General features: G+C 63.0%; 1 protein-coding gene across 8 annotated transcripts in view; it reads left to right on the top strand.

Annotated features, from left to right (window-relative positions):
• Positions 1-20,754, top strand: part of MYT1 (myelin transcription factor 1) — a 91,754-nt gene extending 71,000 nt beyond the window's left edge. For all 8 annotated transcript variants that reach the window (XM_067013471.1, XM_067013470.1, XM_059036506.2 and 5 more), the window contains 12 exons: positions 32-156; positions 673-951; positions 3,607-3,761; positions 4,791-4,853; positions 4,973-5,041; positions 10,636-10,698; positions 11,029-11,112; positions 14,525-14,746; positions 15,550-15,641; positions 16,177-16,280; positions 18,416-18,559; positions 18,901-20,754. In XM_067013471.1, coding sequence (XP_066869572.1) covers positions 32-156; positions 673-951; positions 3,607-3,761; positions 4,791-4,853; positions 4,973-5,041; positions 10,636-10,698; positions 11,029-11,112; positions 14,525-14,746; positions 15,550-15,641; positions 16,177-16,280; positions 18,416-18,559; positions 18,901-19,041 — 1,541 coding nt within the window. In that variant the 3' untranslated portion in view covers positions 19,042-20,754. The remainder of the gene's footprint in view (positions 1-31; positions 157-672; positions 952-3,606; positions 3,762-4,790; positions 4,854-4,972; positions 5,042-10,635; positions 10,699-11,028; positions 11,113-14,524; positions 14,747-15,549; positions 15,642-16,176; positions 16,281-18,415; positions 18,560-18,900) is intronic.
• The last annotated feature ends 1,021 nt before the right edge of the window (positions 20,755-21,775 follow it).

The raw sequence follows: 21,775 nt of genomic DNA, 5'->3' as shown, positions 1-21,775 counted from the left end.
CAGCCCCTGCACTTCGTCCTCTCTTCTACAGGCTTCGACTACGCCCACGACGCAGAGGCTGCACACATGGCCGCCACGGCCATCCTGAACCTCTCCACGCGCTGCTGGGAGATGCCCGAGAACCTCAGCACGAAGCCGCAGGACCTGCCCGGCAAGGTTGGTGTGTCCCCCGCCGGGAGCCCCTTCCGAGGCAGAGGAGGGGGTTGGGCTTTGCGGTCAGGGGCACGTGCCGCCTGCGCGAAGGGGACTCAGCCAACCCAGGGTCCACTAGGTGGTGACCGCGCTTTCCTCGTCTCCCTCCTGACCGCTGGCCCTGCTGGGCAGGGGCGCTGGACGGGTCCCCTCCAGACTCCGTGCGCCGGGCCCGAGGGGCCCCGAGTGGCTGTGCACGCGTGTGCTCCCACGTCCCGCCGAGCCTGAGGGCCCTGCGCGTGCGTCGGGGCCCACGCGAGCTGCCGTGCCAAGGCTCGGCTTTTCTGGCGCTGGAAGCCTCAGGGGAGCGGGCAGAGTGTAGTCTGCGTCCGCTTCAGGACGCTTTCTTCTCACAGGCGCTTCTCTTCTTGTTTGGCTCTGCTTCCTTTGGAGGGAGACGCTGTCCGGGCTTCCGGTGAGCTGAGTAATGGACACGGGAAGAGGGTGGCGTCTAACACAGTCGATACCTTTGCGATGCAGGCCGCGGACATCGAGGTGGACGAGAACGGAACCCTGGACTTGAGCATGCGCAGACACCGCCGGCGGGAGAGCGCCCTCCCCGGCGGCGGCGGTGGCAGCGGCGGCGGCGGCGGCCCCGGCGTGACCTCGCCTGACGCCTCCCAGGGCCAGAGCACCGCTGGCGGCCCCAGCAGCTCCGTGACCTCGCCGCAGTCCAGCCACGCCTCCCGCCAGGACGAGTGGGACCGGCCCCTGGACTACACCAAGCCCAGCCGCCAGCGAGAGGAGGAGCCTGAGGAGGTGGGTCCTGGGGTCCCGAGCTGGCAGCGGGTCGAGCCGGCGCTGATGGTCAGTTTGCCTCGCCCGAGGGTGGGTGTGGACGCACTTTCGCTCCGGGCAGGGCCTCCATGTGTCCTGCCCCGTCCCACCCAGGGCCCTGCGCCCTTCGGGCAGCTAAGGCCACCTTCCTGGAGGGATTTTCCCCGTTGGGCCGGTCTGTGGCCTCGTCCCCTCCGAGAGGGAGGTGGCCTCGTCTCACCTCTGCAGGGTCCAGCGCGGTTCTCCGAGAGTGCGGGGAGGAGCAGGGCTTTCATTCGGATCCCAGGGGGGATGATTTGGGGATGGCTCCGGATCCCTCGTTTCCGTGGGCCTCCCACCAGCCTGCTGTCCGGCCGAGGGGCGCCCTGAACTCTGGCAGCAGCCTCTGCTCACTGTCCCCGGGGCGCTTCAGGCGCGCGGCTCCCTGGACGGAGGCAGGAGGAAACGCCTGGACTCAGGAGCCCCTTTGGCGGCCGGTGGCCAGAGTCCCCGGGCAGTGCTGCCTGGGAAAGAGCAGCAGAGCAGGCCGCTGTGTTGGAGCTGTAGTCTGGGGGCAGTGGAACATCCCCTCCCCAGTCACTCCGCCCGTCTGAGACGGGGGCTGATGGAGGGCTTTTCGGGGGCTCCCAAACAGCAAGGCCCCGCTCTGAGGGCTCGGACCAGGCGGCCTCCGCACGGTGTGGACGGGCCTGTGGGTGCCCTCCCAGCCCTGCCCTCCCTGCCGGCCCCCACTCCCAGGGGGGCGAGGGCGGCAGGCCCCTGTGGAGGGGGAGGAGGCGGGGGTGAGGGTCCCTGTCTGAGAGCCCAGCCCCTCCGCAGTCCCACCCTCGGGGCCAGCCAGGCTCCCTCTCTCTACAGACTTCGCATGCAGCCCCCCTTCACAGAGGAGCCCGCTGAGCCCCAGGCCTAGGTCTTCTGCCTCGGTCGCATGGCTGCAAGTCAATGTCTGGCCTCAGAAGAGGGACGCCTCTCTTAGAGGGAGCCCCCGGGGGAGGGAGGCTGGCTGGGGGCTTCTGCCTGGCTGGTGGGGCCCCAGTCTGAGCCCGGCGAGGCCGTCCTCTTCCTGTTCTGGGTCACCAGTGTAGTGTCCCCACGTCTGCTGTCACCCTTATTCAGTTCTGCGCCCCCCCGGCCCCTCCTTTGGCTCCTCCCCTTCCCCTGCCCCTGCCTTTGAGCCCCAGCTCAGGCTGGCCTCTCTGCCTGCGTCGCCCCCGCCCCCTTCACGTGCCCCCTGAGCATGCTTACCCCCTCCCACGACTGTCATGTCCTCTGTGGATGACGCTGGTGTCACAGGTCCTGTGGTCCCTGGCCACAGAAAGCCTGCCGCCATGCCCCGTGGTCGACAGTCCGCTCCCCAGCAGGAAACCTCAGCTGACGCCCGGGACCTTCCTCTCCTCCCCTGTGCCCTGGGCACAGGTGCCCACGTCCTATTGGGTGACCCGCAGAAACACCTCCCGGATCAGGCCTTCCCAGTCCCTCTACCGTGGCCCTGGATTCCCGGCTCAGACTCTCCTTCTAGCTCTGTCCGAGGCTCCTTGGCCATTCTGGGTAGGGCTACTGCCCCACTCTTTAGCCTTACCTCACCTGACTCTGGCAGCGGCACCCCCTCAGGTCCCCCTAACACCCCAACGCCCCTGGCCCCCGTGTCTAGGGGTCTCTGGGACGCGCTCCCTGCTCTGGAGCAGCCCCTGCCCCTGTGCTTCTGGGAGGGCCCCGTTGCTCCTGAAGACTGGGCTTAAGTCGAGGGACTTCGTCCACCCAGCTGTGCCTTGCTCAGCAATAGTAACAGTGGAGACGGTGACCACAGCCCAACCCCAGACGTCCTGGGAGGCGCTGCTATGTTTTCCGGTTTAAAAGTGTGGCGCCCAGGGGGTTGGACAGCTCGCTGGGGACACACAGCGAGTACCCGTCCTGAGATCTGAACTGTGACCCGCCACGGGGGCTAACGGTCTGCTACAGACTGACCTGTAGGGCACTGACCTCCCTGACTCTCGCGGACTCCTTCCCTGCGCCTGCACGGGGGGCGGGGGCGACTGTCCTTGTTCACCCCTGCATCCGCAGCACCCTGCCCTTTGGGTGGCGACTGAACACTTCCAGGCCCCGCATCTGAGGTCAGGGTGCTTAGTAAGTGCCTGCGGCGGTCAGGCCATCGTGCTGGCGGGGGGCGGTCGGGCCAGCTGGTGCCAAGGTCGCCGCGATTATTTTTTATCGTACTTTGTACATCGTGCCTTCTCATCCTCATAGCGTTTCAGCCAACACTCCCTTAGTGCCACTGTCGACTGAGTGCGTCCCGAGCCCCAGCGGAGCCGCACTCGGTGTGTAGATTGCAGCCCAGGGTGGGTAGTTGGAGGTGACCCACCTGCCTGAGGCCGCGGAGGGCGTCAGGAGCGGCGGTGCTGGGCGGTGCCCGGGGCGCCTCGTTCCCGGGCAGCTCAGGAGCAGTGGCTGAGGTGAGGCGGCACCCCAGCCCCTCGGGCGTGCTGTTTCCTGTGTCTTCCTCCTGCTTCCAGAAGACAGGAGACTCCGGAAAATGCCTCTGTGGGCGTCGTTCTGAAAGGCCCCTCTCCCTCAGCCCCCGGGTCGGGCGCCCGGCCCCCCGCCAGCTGGTTAAAACCTCTCCCTGCTGGTTTTTTGCAGTCAGAGCCAGCAGCCCATTCTTTTGCTTCTTCTGAAGCAGATGACCAGGAAGCGTCGGAGGAGCATTTGGAGGACCGGAAGTACCCCGGGGAGGTCACCCTGGCCAACTTTAAGCTGAAGTTTCTCTCCAAGGACATAAAGAAGGAGCTGCTCACGTAAGTGCCCACCTGGGACGGCAGGACCCCCCAGGGGACCGCCACGGTCCGGAAGGGAGCACACCTCGCTGGGAGCTCGTGATGATGAGGCTGGGGCTGGCCCCCGCGCAGCCCCGTGTGCAGACCGCCCTCCCGGCCTGGCTGCCGTGGTGGCCCGAGGCTGGGCCTCCGCTACTAGGATCCCCCCGGGCCAGGCAGCGGGGGAAGGCGTCCTCTCACCGCTGCGCCGCGCTGGCCTCCGGCCCCGCTCCTGCAGGCTGTTGAAGAGTGAGGGAGAGCCCCCGTCCGGCCCGCAGAGCGGACAAGGGCTGGGGGGCGGGGAGGGCCTCTCCCGAGGGCCCGCTGCGCTCCTGGCCCCCGGCACCCGGGCCCGAGGGCTGCTCTGCCTTGGGCTCCGTGTCCTCAGCTCCGGCAGTCGGGTCAGTTTAACCAGATGCCACCGGAGAGGGGGCGGCTCCTGGTAGACGTGAGCTACGCCACAGCCTTCTGGCCAGCCCCCACTGCGGACCACCTTCCCTAGGGGACTGTGAGAGGCGTGGCCCCTGCCCCTCAGGTGACCCGGCCCCCCCCCCCGACGCTTAGAGTTTGTTCCCGGGGTTCCTCTTCCTGCCCCGAACCCCGCCAGCTTCCAGCGTCCTCCTGCCCGCTAGCTGGCTCGCCCCGGGACGGCTCTGGCCTGGGGCCCTGTCCTCCGGGAAGGCCCCGCCACGTCAGGAAGGGGGTCCCCGCACGCCCGTCCCCCGGCACGCACACGTGTGCCTGCCCAGCGCGTTGGCTTCGGAGGCAGCCCGACTTTAAGCTGAGCTTCACGTGGGTTCCCTTTGCTTCTTGAGTTAAGGTGTGTGGGAGAAACGTGTAGTCGAGAGGCGAGGGCCCGGCTCTGAGGGCTGGTGGGGAGGAGTTGCTCCCAGGCTCTCGGGTGAGCCAGAGGCAGGTGCCAGCCTCCCTCTCCGAGCGGCCTCAGCCTGGGGGGCGGGCCTGGTGGGGCCGCCTCGCCCTGGGTTCTGACTCTCTGTTTCCTTTGTCCAGCTGTCCCACCCCCGGCTGTGACGGCAGCGGCCACATCACTGGGAACTACGCTTCCCACCGCAGGTTCGTGCCCCGCTCGGGTCCGGCCTGGCCCGGCCTGGGTGCTGCGTGGTGGGTCTTCCTCCTCTGCTCCTTTGCTGCCCCTCTTGGCTCACCCCGGTGTCCCATCTCTTCTCTTTCAGCCTCTCTGGTTGCCCTCTTGCTGACAAGAGCCTCAGAAACCTCATGGCTGCACATTCTGCTGACCTCAAGTATGTCTGCCCTCCTGGCCTCCCGCCTCTGGGGTGGCTGCCTTGCTCCGCTGGCTCCTTCCACAAGGCTCCGGCCAAAAGCAGCCTTCTCCAGGGCTCTGGCACAGGCCGGCCCCAGCCAGAGGCACGGGGCCATGGGGCCGGGAGGCAGGGCCATGGAGGGGCTGATTCTGCTTGGCTGGGCTGTCGCCACTGCTGCCCGTATCTCGCTGCTCTGAGCGCCACTGCTGCCCGTATCTCACTGCTCTGAGTGCCACTGCTGCCCGTATCTTCCTGCTCTGAGCGCGCCGTCTGCCCGTATCTCGCTGCTCTGAGCGCCACTGCTGCCCGTATCTCCCTGCTCTGAGCGCCACTGCTGCCCGTATCTCCCTGCTCTGAGCGCCACTGCTGCCCGTATCTCGCTGCTCTGAGCGCCACTGCTGCCCGTATCTCGCTGCTCTGAGCGCCACTGCTGCCCGTATCTCGCTGCTCTGAGCGCCACTGCTGCCCGTATCTCCCTGCTCTGAGCGCGCTGTCTGCCCGTATCTCCCTGCTCTGAGCGCCACTGCTGCCCGTATCTCCCTGCTCTGAGCGCCACTGCTGCCCGTATCTCGCTGCTCTGAGCGCCACTGCTGCCCGTATCTCACTGCTCTGAGCGCGCCGTCTGCCCGTATCTCGCTGCTCTGAGCGCCACTGCTGCCCGTATCACCCTGCTCTGAGCGCGCCGTCTGCCCGTATCTTGCTGCTCTGAGTGCCACTGCTGCCCGTATCTCCCTGCTCTGAGCGCGCCGTCTGCCCGTATCTCCCTGCTCTGAGCGCCACTGCTGCCCGTATCTCGCTGCTCTGAGCGCCACTGCTGCCCGTATCTCCCTGCTCTGAGCGTGCCGTCTGCCCGTATCTCCCTGCTCTGAGCGCCACTGCTGCCCGTATCTCCCTGCTCTGAGCGCGCCATCTGCCCATATCTCGCTGCTCTGAGCGCCACAGCTGCCCGTATCTCCCTGCTCTGAGCGCGCCATCTGCCCATATCTCGCTGCTCTGAGCGCCACAGCTGCCCGTATCTCCCTGCTCTGAGCGCGCCGTCTGCCCGTATCTCGCTGCTCTGAGCGCGCCGTCTGCCCGTATCTCCCTGCTCTGAGCGCCACTGCTGCCCGTATCTCGCTGCTCTGAGCGCCACTGCTGCCCGTATCTCCCTGCTCTGAGCATGCCGTCTGCCCGTAATTCGCTGCTCTGAGCGCCACTGCTGCCCATATCTCCCTGCTCTGAGCGCCACTGCTGCCCGTATCTCCCTGCTCTGAGCGCCACTGCTGCCCGTATCTCGCTGCTCTGAGCGCCACTGCTGCCCGTATCTCCCTGCTCTGAGCGCGCCGTCTGCCCGTATCTCGCTGCTCTGAGCGCCACTGCTGCCCGTATCTCCCTGTTCTGAGCGCCACTGCTGCCCATATCTTGCTGCTCTGAGCGCGCCGTCTGCCCGTATCTCGCTGCTCTGAGTGCGCTGTCTACCCGCCCCCTTGGGCCCGGGGCCGCTACAGGCTCCTGTGCTCCCCTCTGAGGGCCGAGGGCCAGGAGGGCCAAGCAGGGGTAGGACCTGCCTCTGGCTCGTGGTGGCCTGGCCCATTCTCTCCCTGTCCTGAGGACCCCTGACGGGCTGTCTGGGCCTGCTTTCCTCCTGCCGTGGAGATTCGGGAGAAGTCCCAAATTGGCCTTGGCTTGTAAGTCTCGCCTTGGCTCAGAGGGCTACCGGCTGGGCAGCTCTTGCTAAGTGACCTGGATGCTGGTGACGGCAGAGAAAGCTCTGTGCTCTTCCTCTTCATGCAGCCCCTTCCAGCTGCTTCCGTCTTGGCCCCTAGCCCCCCCCCACGCCTCTCCTCCGTGCTCACCCCTTCCTTTGGCTGTACCCTCTCTCTGCTGCCCCGCCTGCCCCTGACATCTGGGCAGGGCCGCCCTCTGGCACCAGCCACTCTGCTGGATGGTCCTGCCCAAGCGAGGAGCAGGCCCCCAGAGGTTTCCCGGCTCTCAGCGTCCTCTGTGGGCTGGACCTGGGGACTGTGATTGCCTTTGGCTTAGCGCCTTCAGCTGAGCTAAGCCCTAAGCCACAGGGCGCTGGCTGTGGGTTTCCAGGCTGGACCGAGGTTGTGCAAGGAGGGCCCTCTCTTGGTCCCTCAGGTCGCCCCTTCTTCAGGGGGTTCCTCCCGCCCTGGGCCTCTGTGCTGGGGGGCCTGAATCCAGGCCGGGTTTCCCCGGCTCATCCTGATCTGGGGCCAGAGAGGAACTGCGGCTCTGGTACCTCTAAGGCGAGGAGCCATGGTTGCCGAAGGCTTCCAGCGACCTGAGCTGACTCAGAAACGGGGCGGGAAGCTCCAGGTCTCTCAGAGTGTCCGGTCCTGCCGGCCTCATTTCTGTGGCTCTGGGGAACCTGTCTGGTCCTCGCAGCCAGGAGAAGCGTGTCGTTGCCTCTTTTACCAGTGGGGCCTTCCGTTCCCGCAGGCAAGGCTGGGCAGGGTTCGTGACCAGAAGCGTCTTTCTGGGAACTATCGGCTTTGACAGCCGCATGTTCGGAGGCTCAGCTCATCGTGGCAGATTCACACGTGTGCTCTCGCTCTCCCCGTGTCCAGCTCCAGAAATGCAGTGAGACCCTCAGTCCTGTAGGTTCGAAACGCTTCCCCGTCCTCCGCTTCCTGCTTTCCTTCCTCTCTTCTTTTACCATCTTTCTCACGGTCCTTTCTCCTATTATCTCTTCCCAGTCGACTTGCTTTGCTGACTGGTCACTTTTCATGGTCTTCCAGTTTGAAGGCCTGCCTGAGCGGTGGTGGAATTCTAGAAGTGACCACATACCCTCAGTAGCCCTTTCCCTGCAGAGCCGTTAGTCAGGGCTCCTGGAAGGAACCCGCAGACTTGGTCTGGGTCCAGAAATGGGGCCGACAGGGAGGGTCAGTGCCCTTCTAAGACGGAGAGCCCGCCGAGAGCTGTAAACCAAACTCGGCTGGAAGTTGGCAATGGAAAGTTTGCCTTGCGTGAAAATGAATCACTCCCTGCCTCCCGCCGACGTGCTTCTCTCCCGCAGGGGTCCTTCCGTGGGGCGCACTCCTTGCTTCTCCCAGGCCGCAGTGCGGGTGCGGCCTGGCCCCCCCGCGCGCCTCTCTCCGCCCCCCGCTCGGTGGGGGTTTGGCACCCTGGTCGGCCTCGTGGCAGCGCCAGCTGAAGGTGGCCTGTCCACGGGGGGCAAAGGCACTTGTGCTGTGCCTTTTGCAAATGAGTCTTTTTCGGCGGCCCCCCGTCAACACCTGGTTGGCAGTGACAGTTGTGGGCGATGCGTTTTCTGTGTTTCAGTCGAATCCCGAGGGCGTTGGTTCTTCCTGCCCGCGCGCCCAGTGTGGTCAGGGGCTGGGGACTCGGCTGCCGCTGCACGTGTGGGCGTCCAGAGGGCAGCCACGCAGGCCGCGAGGGCGCGATGGGGGCGCTCTGCACAGGCCGGGGGACAGCCCCCCGCCACACCCGCCCCAGCCACAGGACGGGGGTGGGGGCGGGGGACGTCTGGCGTGCGCCAAGCCGCGTGGATTCTTCATCTTGACCAGACAGCGCGCTCAGAACAGAAGGTGGGAGGGTTCCTGGAGCCGGCCCTGGGGTTACCCGGGGCCGGAAGAGTAGCCTTTGCTGCTGGCGCCCAGTGCAGACAGCTGCCTCTCCGGCCGTGTGACGTCGTCCCCTCTCGGACATGACTGCTGGGGAAAAGCCATCACGTCAGGCCAGCAAGGAGGGTGGGGCTGCCCTGCCTTTTCTTGGAGCAGGAGCGCCCCGACATGCGTGTTCTCGTCGAGTCGCCTCCCCCAGACCTGAGACCCGCTCGCGGGCACCGCCAGAGGCTGCGACTCGCAGGGGTGTCACCCACAGACCAGAGCTGCGCTTATGGCCGCAGAGGCCTGGGACGGCTGTGGACCCGCCGTCCTGGCCACCGCCCGCAGCGCCCAGCTCGCGTGTTCCGAAGCTGCGAAGGAGCAGGAAGGAGAAGCGCTGTCCTTCCAGAGGGTGTCACCAGGCCTGGGCCTCAGCACAGAGAGCCATGCGGGGGACACACTGGCACCCTCAGGGCGGAGAGAGAGAGAGAGACAGAGAGAGAGAGAGAGAGAGAGAGAAAGAGAGCCTTTCTGGGCAGCTGGTGCGCTGGGACCGCGGGCCACGCAGAGACGCGGAGTGTCCGAGCAAGAGCTCCCAGCAGCTGGGGTTCACTTGAAAGGGTGATGCTTACCTGGACAGAGGTGGTGGGTGGTTTCCGTTAAAACGCAAAAGCCCCTTTGCCCCAGATGTGGGGGTTGGAACGCGACAACACGTGACGGGCGGGAGGCGTCCTGACCTCAGTGGGGTCTGAGTTACCCCAAAGCCCGACAGGAGGGAGATTGACCCGTTGGCCGGCTGCCGGGCCAGGGAGGCGCTGATGTGTGGCACTTGGCTCGGGGGTGAAGAGAGGGCCCCAAGAAAGCCCGAGGGGCCAGGAAGGAGGCTCCTGGGCTTCTAGCCCCTCTGTGTTGCCGTGCCAGCCTGAGATAGGCGGGCAGTGCCGCCCGCTGACGTCCGGGAGGAGGATGCAAAGGAGGGGCCTCGGACGCTGCCGGAGCCTGGGCGCAAGGGAGCCCTCTGTTGACCGACGGGCCACCCGTGTCCTGCCCCGGCTGGCGCTCGGCCCTGTGTCCTTCTGCGTCCACGTTTGTGCTGAGGAATGGCCTTGGCTCCACAGTTCTCTCTCCGTGTGAGGATGAAGCCAGGAACGGCAGATAAGCACCCAGCGAGTGCCGGGCTCTCCAGGTGCAAAGCACCAGGGTCCTGCCGGGTCCCACAGGGTGAAACCACGCCCTCACGAGGGACACGGCACAGGCAGCAGGTCCACCCCGGAGGAGGCCTCCTGAGGACCCACCTGCAGGATCGGGTGCTCTCCCCACTGATGCCAGCGGGAACGGATTCATTCTTCTTCAGTGGACGTTCAGGGAAAAAATAAGAAAACCCAAGCTGGTGTACCAGAGGGGAGTTTTTACCTTCTACGTGATCTATTCTTCAGACATTTTGGGTGTGCACAGTTGGGCTTTTGTGTTTTGTTCCTCCCCTCCCTCCCCTCGGCTGGCGCCGGGCACCCCTCGAAAGCCTGCGTCCGCGCGGGCTCGGTGCTCACCGAGTAGGACTCACGCCCCGACGTCGCCACTTCTGGGGGTGGCACGTCTCAGGTGCTCAGTGCTGTCCGTTTGTGCTCACGATGGTGGCAGCCCTCGGTGAGAATAGGCCGTCTTCCTCCAGCAAGCGCAAGGAGGATGAACCGGTCCTGGGTGTGAGGTTTACATCCTGGGCGCTTGTTTAAAGGCCCACGTGTGTTCTGGAACCTTCTAGGCCAGCCTAGTCCTCTGCAGGAGGCTGTCAGGAGCCCATCATCCCACAGTGGAAACGTGCTCTCCTCTTCGCCTGCCTGGGCCCCCTTGGGGGCCCGGAGGCTGTGGCAGCAGCAGGCCGGCCGGGACTCGCGTGGCCGTTTGTGAGACCTTAGTGGGTGGACTTGTAGGGGGCTGAGCACAGGGGCATCTTCTGTGGCTGGGTGACCTCCGCGGCTCTGGTCCAAGCTCTGCTCTCCTCCGCAGGTGCCCCACACCCGGCTGCGACGGCTCCGGCCACATAACGGGGAACTACGCGTCACACCGGAGGTGAGCCTGCCACGCCCTGGGTGCCGGGCCGGAGCGGGTGGGGCCGGTTTCCTCCTCAGACAAAGTTCCAGGCTCCAAGTAAGACGTTAACGGTGCTGCATCCGGACACGGTTCTGTCCCTTTCATCGGAACTGCCAGTGTTCCCAGAGCCCGACCCGGGCGCCCTCTGGCCAGAGCTGGGCGCCCACGGCACCGCTTCCTGCGTGTGGCCCTGCCGCCGGGACCCGCCGGGGCTGCTGTCACAGAGCTTAAGGGGAGGGCTGAGGCAGGGGGGTGTGAGACTCTGCTGTCCTTGGACCACTGTGGCATTGTTTCCTCTTTCAAAACCAGCTTGTCGGGCTGCCCTCGTGCCAAGAAAAGTGGAGCCAAGGCTGCGCCCGCGAAGGATGACAAGGAAGACCCCGAGATGATGAAGTGAGTCCGGGTCCCGCCGGCCTCCTGGCTGCTGTGCAAACTTGGGGTTTTCCTGTATTTTATCACTTTAAAAGCTCCTTCTAGATTCTGCTTGCATTAGTATAGCTGTGACAGTGCCCAGTTTTACAGACGTGCTCATACCGTGCACGGGGACAGCCTCGCAGGCGGGAGCCGTGTGCGTTGTGTGGAGGGCACCTGCGTGCGCTGGCTCCTGTCTGGGCTTCTCAGGTTTGCGGTGTCTGACGGGCCGGGAGACGCGGAGTGCCTGCTGCCCGCGCGCCCGGGCACCTGGGCACGGAGCTCAGGGCCTGGCAACGCCAGGCTCTCACGGGCATTGCGGTCCGCACGGCTCCTGGCCTGGTGGGAAAGGTCAGGTGCAAGAGCCAAGGAGGAGAGGGTGGTTAGAAAGACAGCAGGTCTTTGAATCCTGTGTGCGCGCTCCTGCACCTCTGAAGGGGGCTGACGTGCAGTGAGGGAGCCTGGGAGGGTCGCCTTGAACTGGGACCTCAACAGTCCTGTGGGGAGGAGAGAGGACATCCTGGGCCTTAAGCGATCCGAGTGCCTGAAAGCCTCTACTGGCCTTCTCACTGGGGGTGCCTGACACGTCAGGAGCCCTGACCCAGACCCCGACTCGCCTGGTGGGGGCTGGTATTGCTGACAACTGATCCTTCTAGGGGGGACCCCCCCCGAGCTCCCCACTTGCAGGTGGGGGCAAGGCTGTGCCACAGGTGCAGACAGACTGACCCACCTCCCAATTCGCCCAGGACTTTCAGAGCTGACACCGGGTAGAGCAGGCAGTGGGTGCCCCCAGGCAGGTGAGGACTGGAAGAGAATGGGTCTGGCTGCCTGGTGGCCCAGGAACTCGGGTGGCTTGGCTGGGGCAGGGCACGCAGTTCCACGGGAAGCAGGTCTGCCCCGACCGTGCTCCCCGCAGACCGGGAACAGCTGGACGCTCACCTCTGTAGAGCGGACCAACCTGGCCCGAGGTTCCCATGCTCCTCTGGGAGCTCACCCCGGCGGCTTGGCTACCCGAACATCTGCTCCGCCACAGAGGAAGGGCCGAATTGACCACTATTATGCCCTTCAAAGGGGACAGCCCCCACCGGCTGTTTGCTGTAATAAGGCAGTGGCTTGTTTATTTAATTTATACAGTAAAACTGTAGTGAATGCTAAATCAAAAATGCAAAATGCTTGGTTGTTGGTATTGGGAACGCTGCCTACTAAATGAGAGGGTGGATAAGGAATATTTTTTCTTCTGAGAACCTAGGAATTTGCCTGTGATCGTACAAGCGCGTTGCTGTTGTGGGTTTAGCAAGGATCCTGCTGGTAGGGGCGATAAATGAATTGCGTTGCATTTGCAAATGATTAAAGTCAAGATCAGCGTTTTTCAAGTTAACGGGGGAAAAATGGTTTGCCTTTTCCTGATGTGCTGTCAACTTTGCTTTGAAAACAAACAACACGATTTTGCAGCCAAGTGGAGAATGTGACTTGGAGAAACAGTTCAGCATTTACGGGATGGATGAAGTTTCTAATGGCTCCAGGGCAAGGAGAGGGGGCCGCCCGCTTAGCACCTCCGTTTCATAGGATCTCCTCCCGAGCCGTAGACGAACCGTATTTGTAACTGACGAGCATCTCAGACGAGGGCAGGTGGCCGCAGAAACCTCAATCGGTGCGCCAGGCCCTGCCGCGTGGCGTGACTTGGTCGGCAGGCCCTGGTGCGGCTGCGGAGGGACCCGTAGAGGAAGAGCTCCCTCTTCGGCGTCTCGTGTCGGCAGCGTTTGAGCCGGTCAGCACGTTGCAGTAAATCCCTCTGGCCACGGCTGAATAACTGACCTAGACAGTCTGTGGAGGTGGCGGGTGAGTGACTTGGGAGACTGGGATTGACACGTACGCGCGAATGCGGGTAAAGTAGACAGCTAACGAGAACCTGCTCTATAGGAGCTCCACTTCGCTCGCTGTACAGTAGAAACTAACCCAACATTGTAAAACAGCTGTACCCCAATTTAAAAATAAGGAAGGGTCTTCCCTGGTGGCGCAGTGGTTGAGAATCCGCCTGCCGATGCAGGGGACACGGGTTCGTGCCCCGGTCCGGGGAGATCCCACATACCACGGAGCAGCTGGGCCCATGAGCCATGGCCGCTGAGCCTGTGCATCTGGAGCCTGTGCTCCGCAATGGGAGAGGCCACAACAGTGAGAGGCCCGTGTACCACAAAAAAAAAAATAAGGAAGGAAGGTCTGTGGAGGTTCCAGCGTGACGGGTCGGGAGCTGCGTATCCATTGCCCATGGAGAGGCCTCGGTGGCCCCCGGCCACCCTGGCACCTGACCAAAGAGATGTACCTCTGACCGGGGGTCCCCTGGGTGCGGCACACGTCCTAACGTGAGGTCACCTGATGGCTCTGAAGACTCAGACCTGGGGGGTGGAGGGAGGGCCTAGCAGCGTCATTGGTGACACGTCTGAAACACTCACTGTGACGGCAATTACCGGGAAACGCCAGCAGTCCCCACTGAGGAGAAGGCAAGGGTTTCGCAAAGAGAGTGGGAAACAAGCGCTTGGACTCAGCGGTGTGTGGCGACTTGGAGAGCTGCCTCTCACTTGGCCTTTTGATCTTGTAACGTCAGGTACCTCGCAGGTACCTCAGAGGGCCGGGCCCGGTGGTCCCCCTGGGACCCCACGGTTGGGAGGTGTCCAGGTTTGGCGGTGGACATAGAAGGGACCCTCCCCGAGTCCCCCGCAGGGGCCCCTGGCAGTGACCCCGCTCTGGATCGGCGGCGAAGGTGACCTTGGGCCGGCTCGGTGGACAGCCCACGTTAGGGCCCACGTGGCTGGTATGAGTGAGAAGGGAGTGAGAGCCGAGACGGGGGACGTACGAGGACGGGCCCGGCGGAGGAGGCCGCCTGTGAGACGAGTCCGAGCGTGCGGGCCACCGGGCAGCACGCCGCGCCCCAGCCCCGCCGCCTCCCAGGGGCTTCCTGCCCATGACGTGTCTGCAGCCCAGCGAGCTCTCTGTGAACTGGGTCCTGTGTGCTTGCTGGGCCTGTGGCGTGTAGAGAGCGGTGACAAACGGCTAGTGCTCAGGACGGGCTCCCAGCAAGTGGCCTCTGGGGTGATACAGAAATGGTGCTGGCCACGGGGTCCAGCTGTGCACCTGGAGGCCACCGAGAGCCAGCCCCAGGCCCCATGGGTCACCGCTGCTGAGGGACGGGGCGAGAAGGTGGCTGCTGACCCACCCCCCAGCTTGCAGGGGTGTGAGGCCAGGCCGGAGCGGGGGCACGAGCCTTATGCTGGGGAGGGAGGCCCAGGTCCTTCTCTTGCTCCGAGGCCCGGGGTTCATCCAGGAGGCCCCGGCGTGTCTGAGGGTCTGGCCCGGGTGGGGGGCGCCTGGGGCTGACCTCTGACCTCTTTGTGCCCAGGTGCCCCGTTCCAGGCTGCGTGGGGCTTGGTCACATCAGCGGCAAGTACGCCTCTCACAGAAGTGCGTCGGGCTGCCCCCTGGCCGCGCGAAGGCAGAAGGAGGGCTCCCTCAATGGTTCCTCCTCCTCCTGGAAGCCCCTGAAGAACGAGGGGCCCACCTGCCCCACCCCGGGCTGCGACGGCTCCGGCCACGCCAACGGGAGCTTCCTCACCCACAGGAGGTGACTGTCCCGGCCGCCTCTGCCCACCCCCCCCCCATCACCCAGGAGGGCCCCAGCTGCGGGGCTGCGGGCGAGGCTCCCGGGGAGGGCCAGGCCGGGGCTCAGGGGTAAATGGTAGCTTCTCGAGGAAGAAGTGAGACCCCAACTGGTAGCCCATTCATTCCACAAGCCATCACTGAAAGTCCATCAAACATCGGTCTCTGGGGACTTCCCTGGTGGCGCAGTGGTTTAGACTCCATGCTTCCAATGCAGGGGGCTTGGGTTTGATCCCTGGTCAGGGAGCTAGATCCCACATGCGTGCCGCAACTAAGAGTTTGCAGACCACAACTAAGGAGCCCACGTGCCTCAACTAAGGAGCCGCGAGCCTCAATAATAAATAAATAAATGAAAGATTAAAAAAAAAAAAATCGGTCTCTGGAGATAGAACAGGAAGACAAGCAGCCCTCCCCGCAAACCAGCACATAAGTTAAATGCCTGGTTTGGTGCAGGGTGGTACGCACGCGGGGGAGAGAGCAGCAGGGAGGGGGTAGGAGGTCCTTTCTGAGAAGGTGGCGTGGCGCTTGCCCCGAGCCGTCCGAGGGACCCGGCCTTCAGGGCAGTGGCTTGAGCTGGGAACGGCCTGGGCTGCTGTGGATTGAGGGAGGCTGGGGGCGGGGGTCAGGAGCCAGGGGCGCCGGGGATGAGCGACGACGTCCCACACAGGACCCCCCCAGGCCGCCAGCGCTCACGGTGACACGTGACGTCAGACCGGCCCACGGTGCGTGAGCTCGGACCGGCTTTTCACGCGTGACCTTTTCTTGCAGCTTGTCTGGCTGTCCCCGAGCGACGTTTGCTGGAAAGAAGGGAAAAGTCTCAGGGGATGAGGCTCTCGGCACGAAATTCAAGACAAGTGATGGTAAGGCTGCCCTTCTGCGCGTGGTCTCTGCAGCCAGAGCGGGCGGGTGGCACTGGCAGAGCCGCCCTGGAGCGAGTCGCGGTGGGGACAGAGCTCCTGAGCTGAGCCGCTGGTCCTCCTGACCTCGGCTCAGAGCCTCTGGCTGCCCTGTGCCCTCGCGTGGCCGGTACGGCTCTGACCTGGGGTTGGTGAGCCCCGCTGGCGGCGCCGGAAGCCGTAGTGTGGGCCTGTGAACTCGCCCAGGCTCCGGGAAGAGGGAAGCTGAGGAAATCGGCACCATCTGGGAAGACTTCCATCTTTATCTCAGCAATTAACACTTGCCCGAGAGGCGTCCATTTTCCCACCAAGAGCCGGGGCCGGGAGGCAAACAGCTGACACACGTCTACTAGTCCTGAGGGCCACCTTTCCCAGCCTGAGGCGTGGGCGGCGAGCCAGGGCTTCTGCCTGGGAAAGGGGTCCCCGGGTCCGCCTGGAAATCAGGCCTCGGCTGCCGCCCACGTGCGGGAGCCGCGACTGAGGCTTCTCTCTGGGGCAGTGCTGGACAACGACGAGGAGATCAAGCAGCTGAACCAGGAGATCCGCGACCTGAACGAGTCCAACTCCGAGATGGAGGCCGCCATGGCGCAGCTGCAGTCCCAGGTGGGTGGCGCCGCCTGGCCGCCCCCGCCCCGCCCTCCCACACCAAGGGTGTGTCCTTCCCGTCCTCGGCCGGCTCCTCCGGGGAGCGTGGGGGGAGCCCAGGGCCCCGCCAAGGTTCTGCTCAGCAGCGTCAGGAGTCCTGAGGGGCTGGCGGCCGTCAGTCCCGTCGGTTGGGAGGAGCAGGGCCACAGCGTGGGTCCTCGGAGCCCGGCTGGAGCTGGGTTCCAGCCCAGCACTGCCACAAACTGGCTCAGTAACCTCGTGGACCTCTTCTCTGACCCGTACCTGGATGTCCTCCCAGGTAGAGTGGAGATAATAGGAGAACCTACTGCATTCGTCTGTTGTCGGGGGAATGCATTTCTACGAGGAAAGCGATTAGCGCGGTGTCCGACCCACAAAGAGCTGCTGTGCTGAGGGACAGGGTTACACGTTATTCTAGGTGTCTGCATCCTATGTCTCTGATTTCCCCAAAACGAACCTTGGCAACCGGAAAAAAAAAAAGAACAAAACCCACAAAGAACGGTGATGGTCTAGTTTGAAAAGAAGACTGTGCCCTTCCCTTGGCTGCTGAGTCGGGGCCGGAGCAGAGCTAGGGGCACAGAGGGGGAGGCCGCACCCAGCCACGGCCCCAGGGACAAGGAGGTGGCCTGGCCCCGTGGAACCGGAGGGCGGAGGGGACGGGTGGGAAGGGTGAGACGCTGGAGTCCACGTGACTGTTGCCGCCCCCCCTCCCCCTGGCAGACGGGCTTTGACGCTGGCCTCCTGTTACCCAGAAGCTGGTGTAAAAATAGCATCAGCCCATGAGGATCAGGAGGGATTTTTGTCCTGCTGTGCAGCACCTTCTCCACGTTCACAGGCAGTGGGAGCAGAGGAGGGGTGCGGGGGCTGTCTCTGGGGACCGAGACACCCCACTGGGTGGCTGTCCCCCCATACCTCCCTGCTCCTTTCCTTCTCAAAGTCCAAGGGCTCTCCCAGGGTCAACACCCTTTGGGAAGCACCTCTGATTTCTCTTTATTTGCCAATGCCCACCTGTTTATAGACAGATGATTCAATAATAATTATTATTATTATCGTCCTCTTGGAAGGACTTGGAGTCCCCGTTGCCGCCCAGGGTGTTTTGAGGTGCGTGCTCTGCGGGAGGGCTCAGGCAGGGAGGGCAGGCTCCAGACCTCTACTCGAAACTCTTAAAGCCAAAGGCTTGTCACCAGGTGATGAGACAGAGAGGTTCCTCAGCCGCAGCTCACAGAACCGTAGCCCCCCGAGAGGCAGCTCGCCGTCCTGCCCCCGAGGGATGGCTTGGCGGGTCATACGCCCTGCGGGAGCCTGCCTCTGCCCTGAGGCCCCTTTGAGATGCGGTGAGGCTGGGGGCCGCCCTCCCGAGCGCGTCTCCTCTGGGCCAGGCCCCGGGCCGGGCTTCTCGCCCACCTTCCCCACGGGGTGGCGACCCTGTGCACAGGATTCTGCTATAACCCCGAGACTCACGTGCCGCCTGCGGCGCCTAGAGCAGGCGAGGCTGCCCATGGCCGTCAGCCCTGTCATAACTGTCCTCTGCTGTTCCATGAGGAACCCTTGGAGCCCCTGCGGGAACTTCCAGGCTCCCTCCTAGTGCCCCGCTGGGTCCGGAGAAGAAGTGTTGGTGCCGGAAATCCCAGGATGCTCTCCCGGGTGTGCAGGAGGGACCGTGGGCCGGTCCCACTCAGCCGTGAGTTGCAGAGAGCTGCAGCGGCCTGCTTGGCTTGCCTTCACAGCTTTCATAAGGCACTTGGTTGGTCTCGCTGGTGGGGGAAACCCAAAGGCAGGCAGACATCCCGCGAGGTGTGTACAGCGTCCCTGCCAGAGAGGAAGAGCAGGAAGCTAGTAGCAGGCTGGGACTTGAGCCCGGGTGCTGCGGTCCATGCTCCTCTCCAGCCCGTAGGACAGATGGGGCACCTAAAGCCGTGGCACCCCCGCTCTGGCTCCGTCACCGCATCCCCTCCTCCACCCAGGGACCAGGGCGCTGCCAGCCCTCGCCCGGGGCAGGGCCCCTGCCTCTGCGCCCCCTCGCACAGGGAGGTGAGGCGTGGCCCGGCGGGCATGCCCCGCGCGCTCCCGGAGGGGGCGCGTCAGGAGGCGGCTGCCGTCTCTGTCTGGCGCAGATCTCGTCCATGGAGAAGAGCCTGAAGAACATCGAGGAGGAGAACAAGCTCATGGAGGAGCAGAACGAAGCCCTGTTTCTGGAACTGTCCGGCCTGAGCCAAGCCCTCATCCGAAGTCTTGCCAACATCCGCCTTCCGCACATGGTAAGGAGCAGCGGCCCCGTGGCCGCCACAGCCGAGCTGGCAGCCACGTCCTGGGGCGCTTGGGAGGGCTGGCACCCTTCTGCCTCTGGGGTCTTGCCGGCGGGGCCCCGACCTGGGGATTCTGCCTGGGCAGACAGCTGGCCACGGTGGCCGTACCATCCTGAGCAGCCCGTGCCGCGGTTGTCTCAGCCCGAGTGCTGCCCGCGGTGGGTCCGTGTGGGCTTGTCTCTGGTGGCGTGGGCATGTGGGTCCGAGATAGCCCCCATCGATTTCCCTCGCTTCTGGAAGCCCCGGGGCCCCCTGCACGGGATGGGCCTCGCTAAACTGGTTCTGTCCTCTAGGAGCCAATATGCGAACAGAATTTTGATGCCTATGTAAGCACCCTCACCGACATGTACTCCAACCGGGAGTGCTACCAGAACCCCGAGAACAAGGACCTCCTCGAGAGCATCAAGCAGGCCGTGAGGGGCATCCAGGTCTAGTCCTCCTCGTCTGAGGGGCCGTCGTGCTGATCCGGGGCACCTGGGGTACCCCGACTTGCCTCCATCTTTTACCTCCCTTGCCCTGCCCTCCCGGTGGAGATTCCCAACTCACAGCGACTTCTAGTTGGCAGCCCAGGGCGGCCTCGGGGGGTTTACCCAGAGGGGTGCCTGGAAATCCGCGTCTCCCTCGATGCAATGCGCTCGCCGGGCCAGAGGCCTTGACCTCTCCACGCGAGTGCGGGGCGTGAAGTATTACAAAGTGATTTATTTTTGCTTCTGAAAGCTCGAAGTCTCCAGGGGAAACTCAAGGACAAGGTTCTCAGGGAAGTTTTGGAGCTGCAACCACAGTACTCCTTTGTCTGTCAAGGCCGAGAGGGCAGCCCGGCCGGGCGGTGGTGCGTGTGATGAGTCAGCCTGGAGCGGCCAGTGTGTTTCCTGTTGTCCTTTAATTCAGTTTTTACGTTAAGGGTGGAAGAGAGCGGCGTTCCAGAGGGTAGGTTAGGAGTAGGCCTCGAGGAAGCTGGCCCGGGACCCTCTGAAAGACAGTGCCAGCTCCACGTGGAAGTGCCCCCGGCCGAGCCTGCAGACGCTGCGCTCAGGGTTTGGCTCCCTCGAGGCTGCGGCCTTTAGAGCCACGCTGGGGTCAAGGCCAGGGCCTCTGGCTCTCTGTGTGCCCACGTGGCCCGTGACCCCGCCCGTCGCCCGGGTCATGGCTGAGCTTTACCGAGGTGCGGACAGTGTCGGCCAGGCCAGGGGATGAATTCCTAAGTAGAGACCACCAAGGTGTCACTTCTTTTTAGATCCATTCGAGATTCGGAAGAAGGTAAATTTTGATTTAATGTGTTAAAAACACAGTGTTCCTAACATGTAAATAGAGTCCAAATCAACTGTGACTGCGATTCCAAGTTAGTATTTAAAAGTAGAGAAATTGCACTTCCTGGAGGGAATAAGAAAGTAGTTAGTTTGATTATTCTGTAAATTATTTAATTTTGTCAAAATGTAAGTATTTATATTCACAGCCTCTTATGTTAACGTTTGCTATTTATTTAACATTTTTATTTATTAATTTTATACTATTTTACCTAGACCCCACGCTAGGACACACGAGAGGGAAATAAATGAAATCAAAGCAAAATTAACGATTTCACTATGAGATAGGCCACACAAAAAAATCTCGCTATAACTTCTAGTTATGATTTTAATGCAACTGAGTTATTTTTTATATATTTTGTTATTTATTCTTTTAATAATGGAATTTTTAAAAAGTATTTTGTAACAGGCGTTTTGATAATTTGGGGATATTTCCCCCTCAGTCCAATGGAAAGAACGACTTTTTGGTTTTCTTCATCCCTTTTGGCTCCTTTTGTTTCAGGCGCGGACGGCAGCAAATGGAATTCTGTATTTATTGTTTATTTAAGCGTAGTGCAGATGTGCGTGCTCTGGCGTGTTTCTTGTGTCGCGTCTGTGTGCCGGTTCTCGATGGCTGAGTCCTGTCGCTGTGAGGGGTGCTGGCCGCAGGCCGCCCTGAGCAGCTGCCCGCTCTAGGCTCCCGTCCCTCTGACAGCTCTGATACTGTGATTCTCCTTCCTCAGGAAACGTTGAACCCACAGCACAGCACTTCTCAGTGTGTCTGCAGGGCGATTTCCTAATAAAAGTCCACTCTGACTGAGTGGGAGCTGTGTCTGGTGAGGGTGCCGTCTCTGTCCCGAGAGCTCTAGGGGTCACCTTCCTGGGAGTGGGTGGTGGTGGGGGGGCTCTCCCATTTCAGGCCTCTCCTTTTGATGCTACGCCTGGAACCCACATCTCCTTTGTGGAACCGCCCTCCGCCTCACAAGATTTGAGTCACAGACCTGCCTGTGTAAATCAGAGTTTTCTCTTAGGGTCAGAAGAAGTCTTCCTGCCGGGGTTGCTAGACTCGGGGTGTGAAATGGGGGCTGCCCCAGGCCACGTCTCCTGGCCGCACGAGGGAGCCATCTGCAGAGGAGGGAGTTTGGACATTTACGAGGGAGGCAGAGCTGGGAGGGGGGAGAGAGAAGGGTGGAGGTGGGAGGGGGCGGCAGACAGAGCTCCTGGATTCAGCCGTACCTGAAGGCGGAAATGGCTGTAGTGGCTCCTCACTGTTTTATCCTTTTGTGTCCGGTGGGGCTCTGCCAGGTAAGACTTAGGTTTGGGGCTTCTGGTCACATTCAACCTGAACTGTCAACACAGTTTGACCTCACTGGGAATCGGGCCCTTGAGGGCAAACTGGAGCTCCCACCCGAATTGAGAACGAAGGGAGATTCTTAGGAGTTCTGGGCCTCACTTCCAAGACCTGTCCCAGCTGGACAGTTGAGGGTCTGGAGGGCTCCAGCTGCTGGCTGTGGGGACCAGAGCATGTGACAGTGCATGGAACCTGTGCAGCCTTGAGGAGGGGCTCCCCGGGGGGCACAGGGCACCAGTGGTCCGGGTTGGTACTCATCTGTGTCAGCACGCAGATGCTGGGGTGACAGCATTCTGGAGGCACGAGAGTTGGCAGGAGACGAGCAGAGGCCAGGACTGCGGAAGAACGGCCGAAGGGCCATGTCCGCCCCACGTGCGACATCCTGCTCCCGGCCTCTCCCAGGGCCTCGCCCGCTCCCTGCCGAGGGTTCAGCGGGCCTCTTGGCCTCCTGACTCTGAAACGCTGTGCTTCGGGGGACCCAGCTTACCGCCCCCCCACCTGGCACCAGTTCAGCCAGAACCTCTCCCCAGCTCC

This window comes from Kogia breviceps, chromosome 14 (assembly GCF_026419965.1).
Source record: "Kogia breviceps isolate mKogBre1 chromosome 14, mKogBre1 haplotype 1, whole genome shotgun sequence".
Taxonomy (NCBI): domain Eukaryota; kingdom Metazoa; phylum Chordata; class Mammalia; order Artiodactyla; family Physeteridae; genus Kogia; species Kogia breviceps.
Note: the sequence above shows the minus strand (reverse complement) of the source record. Positions and strands in the feature narration are given on the sequence as shown.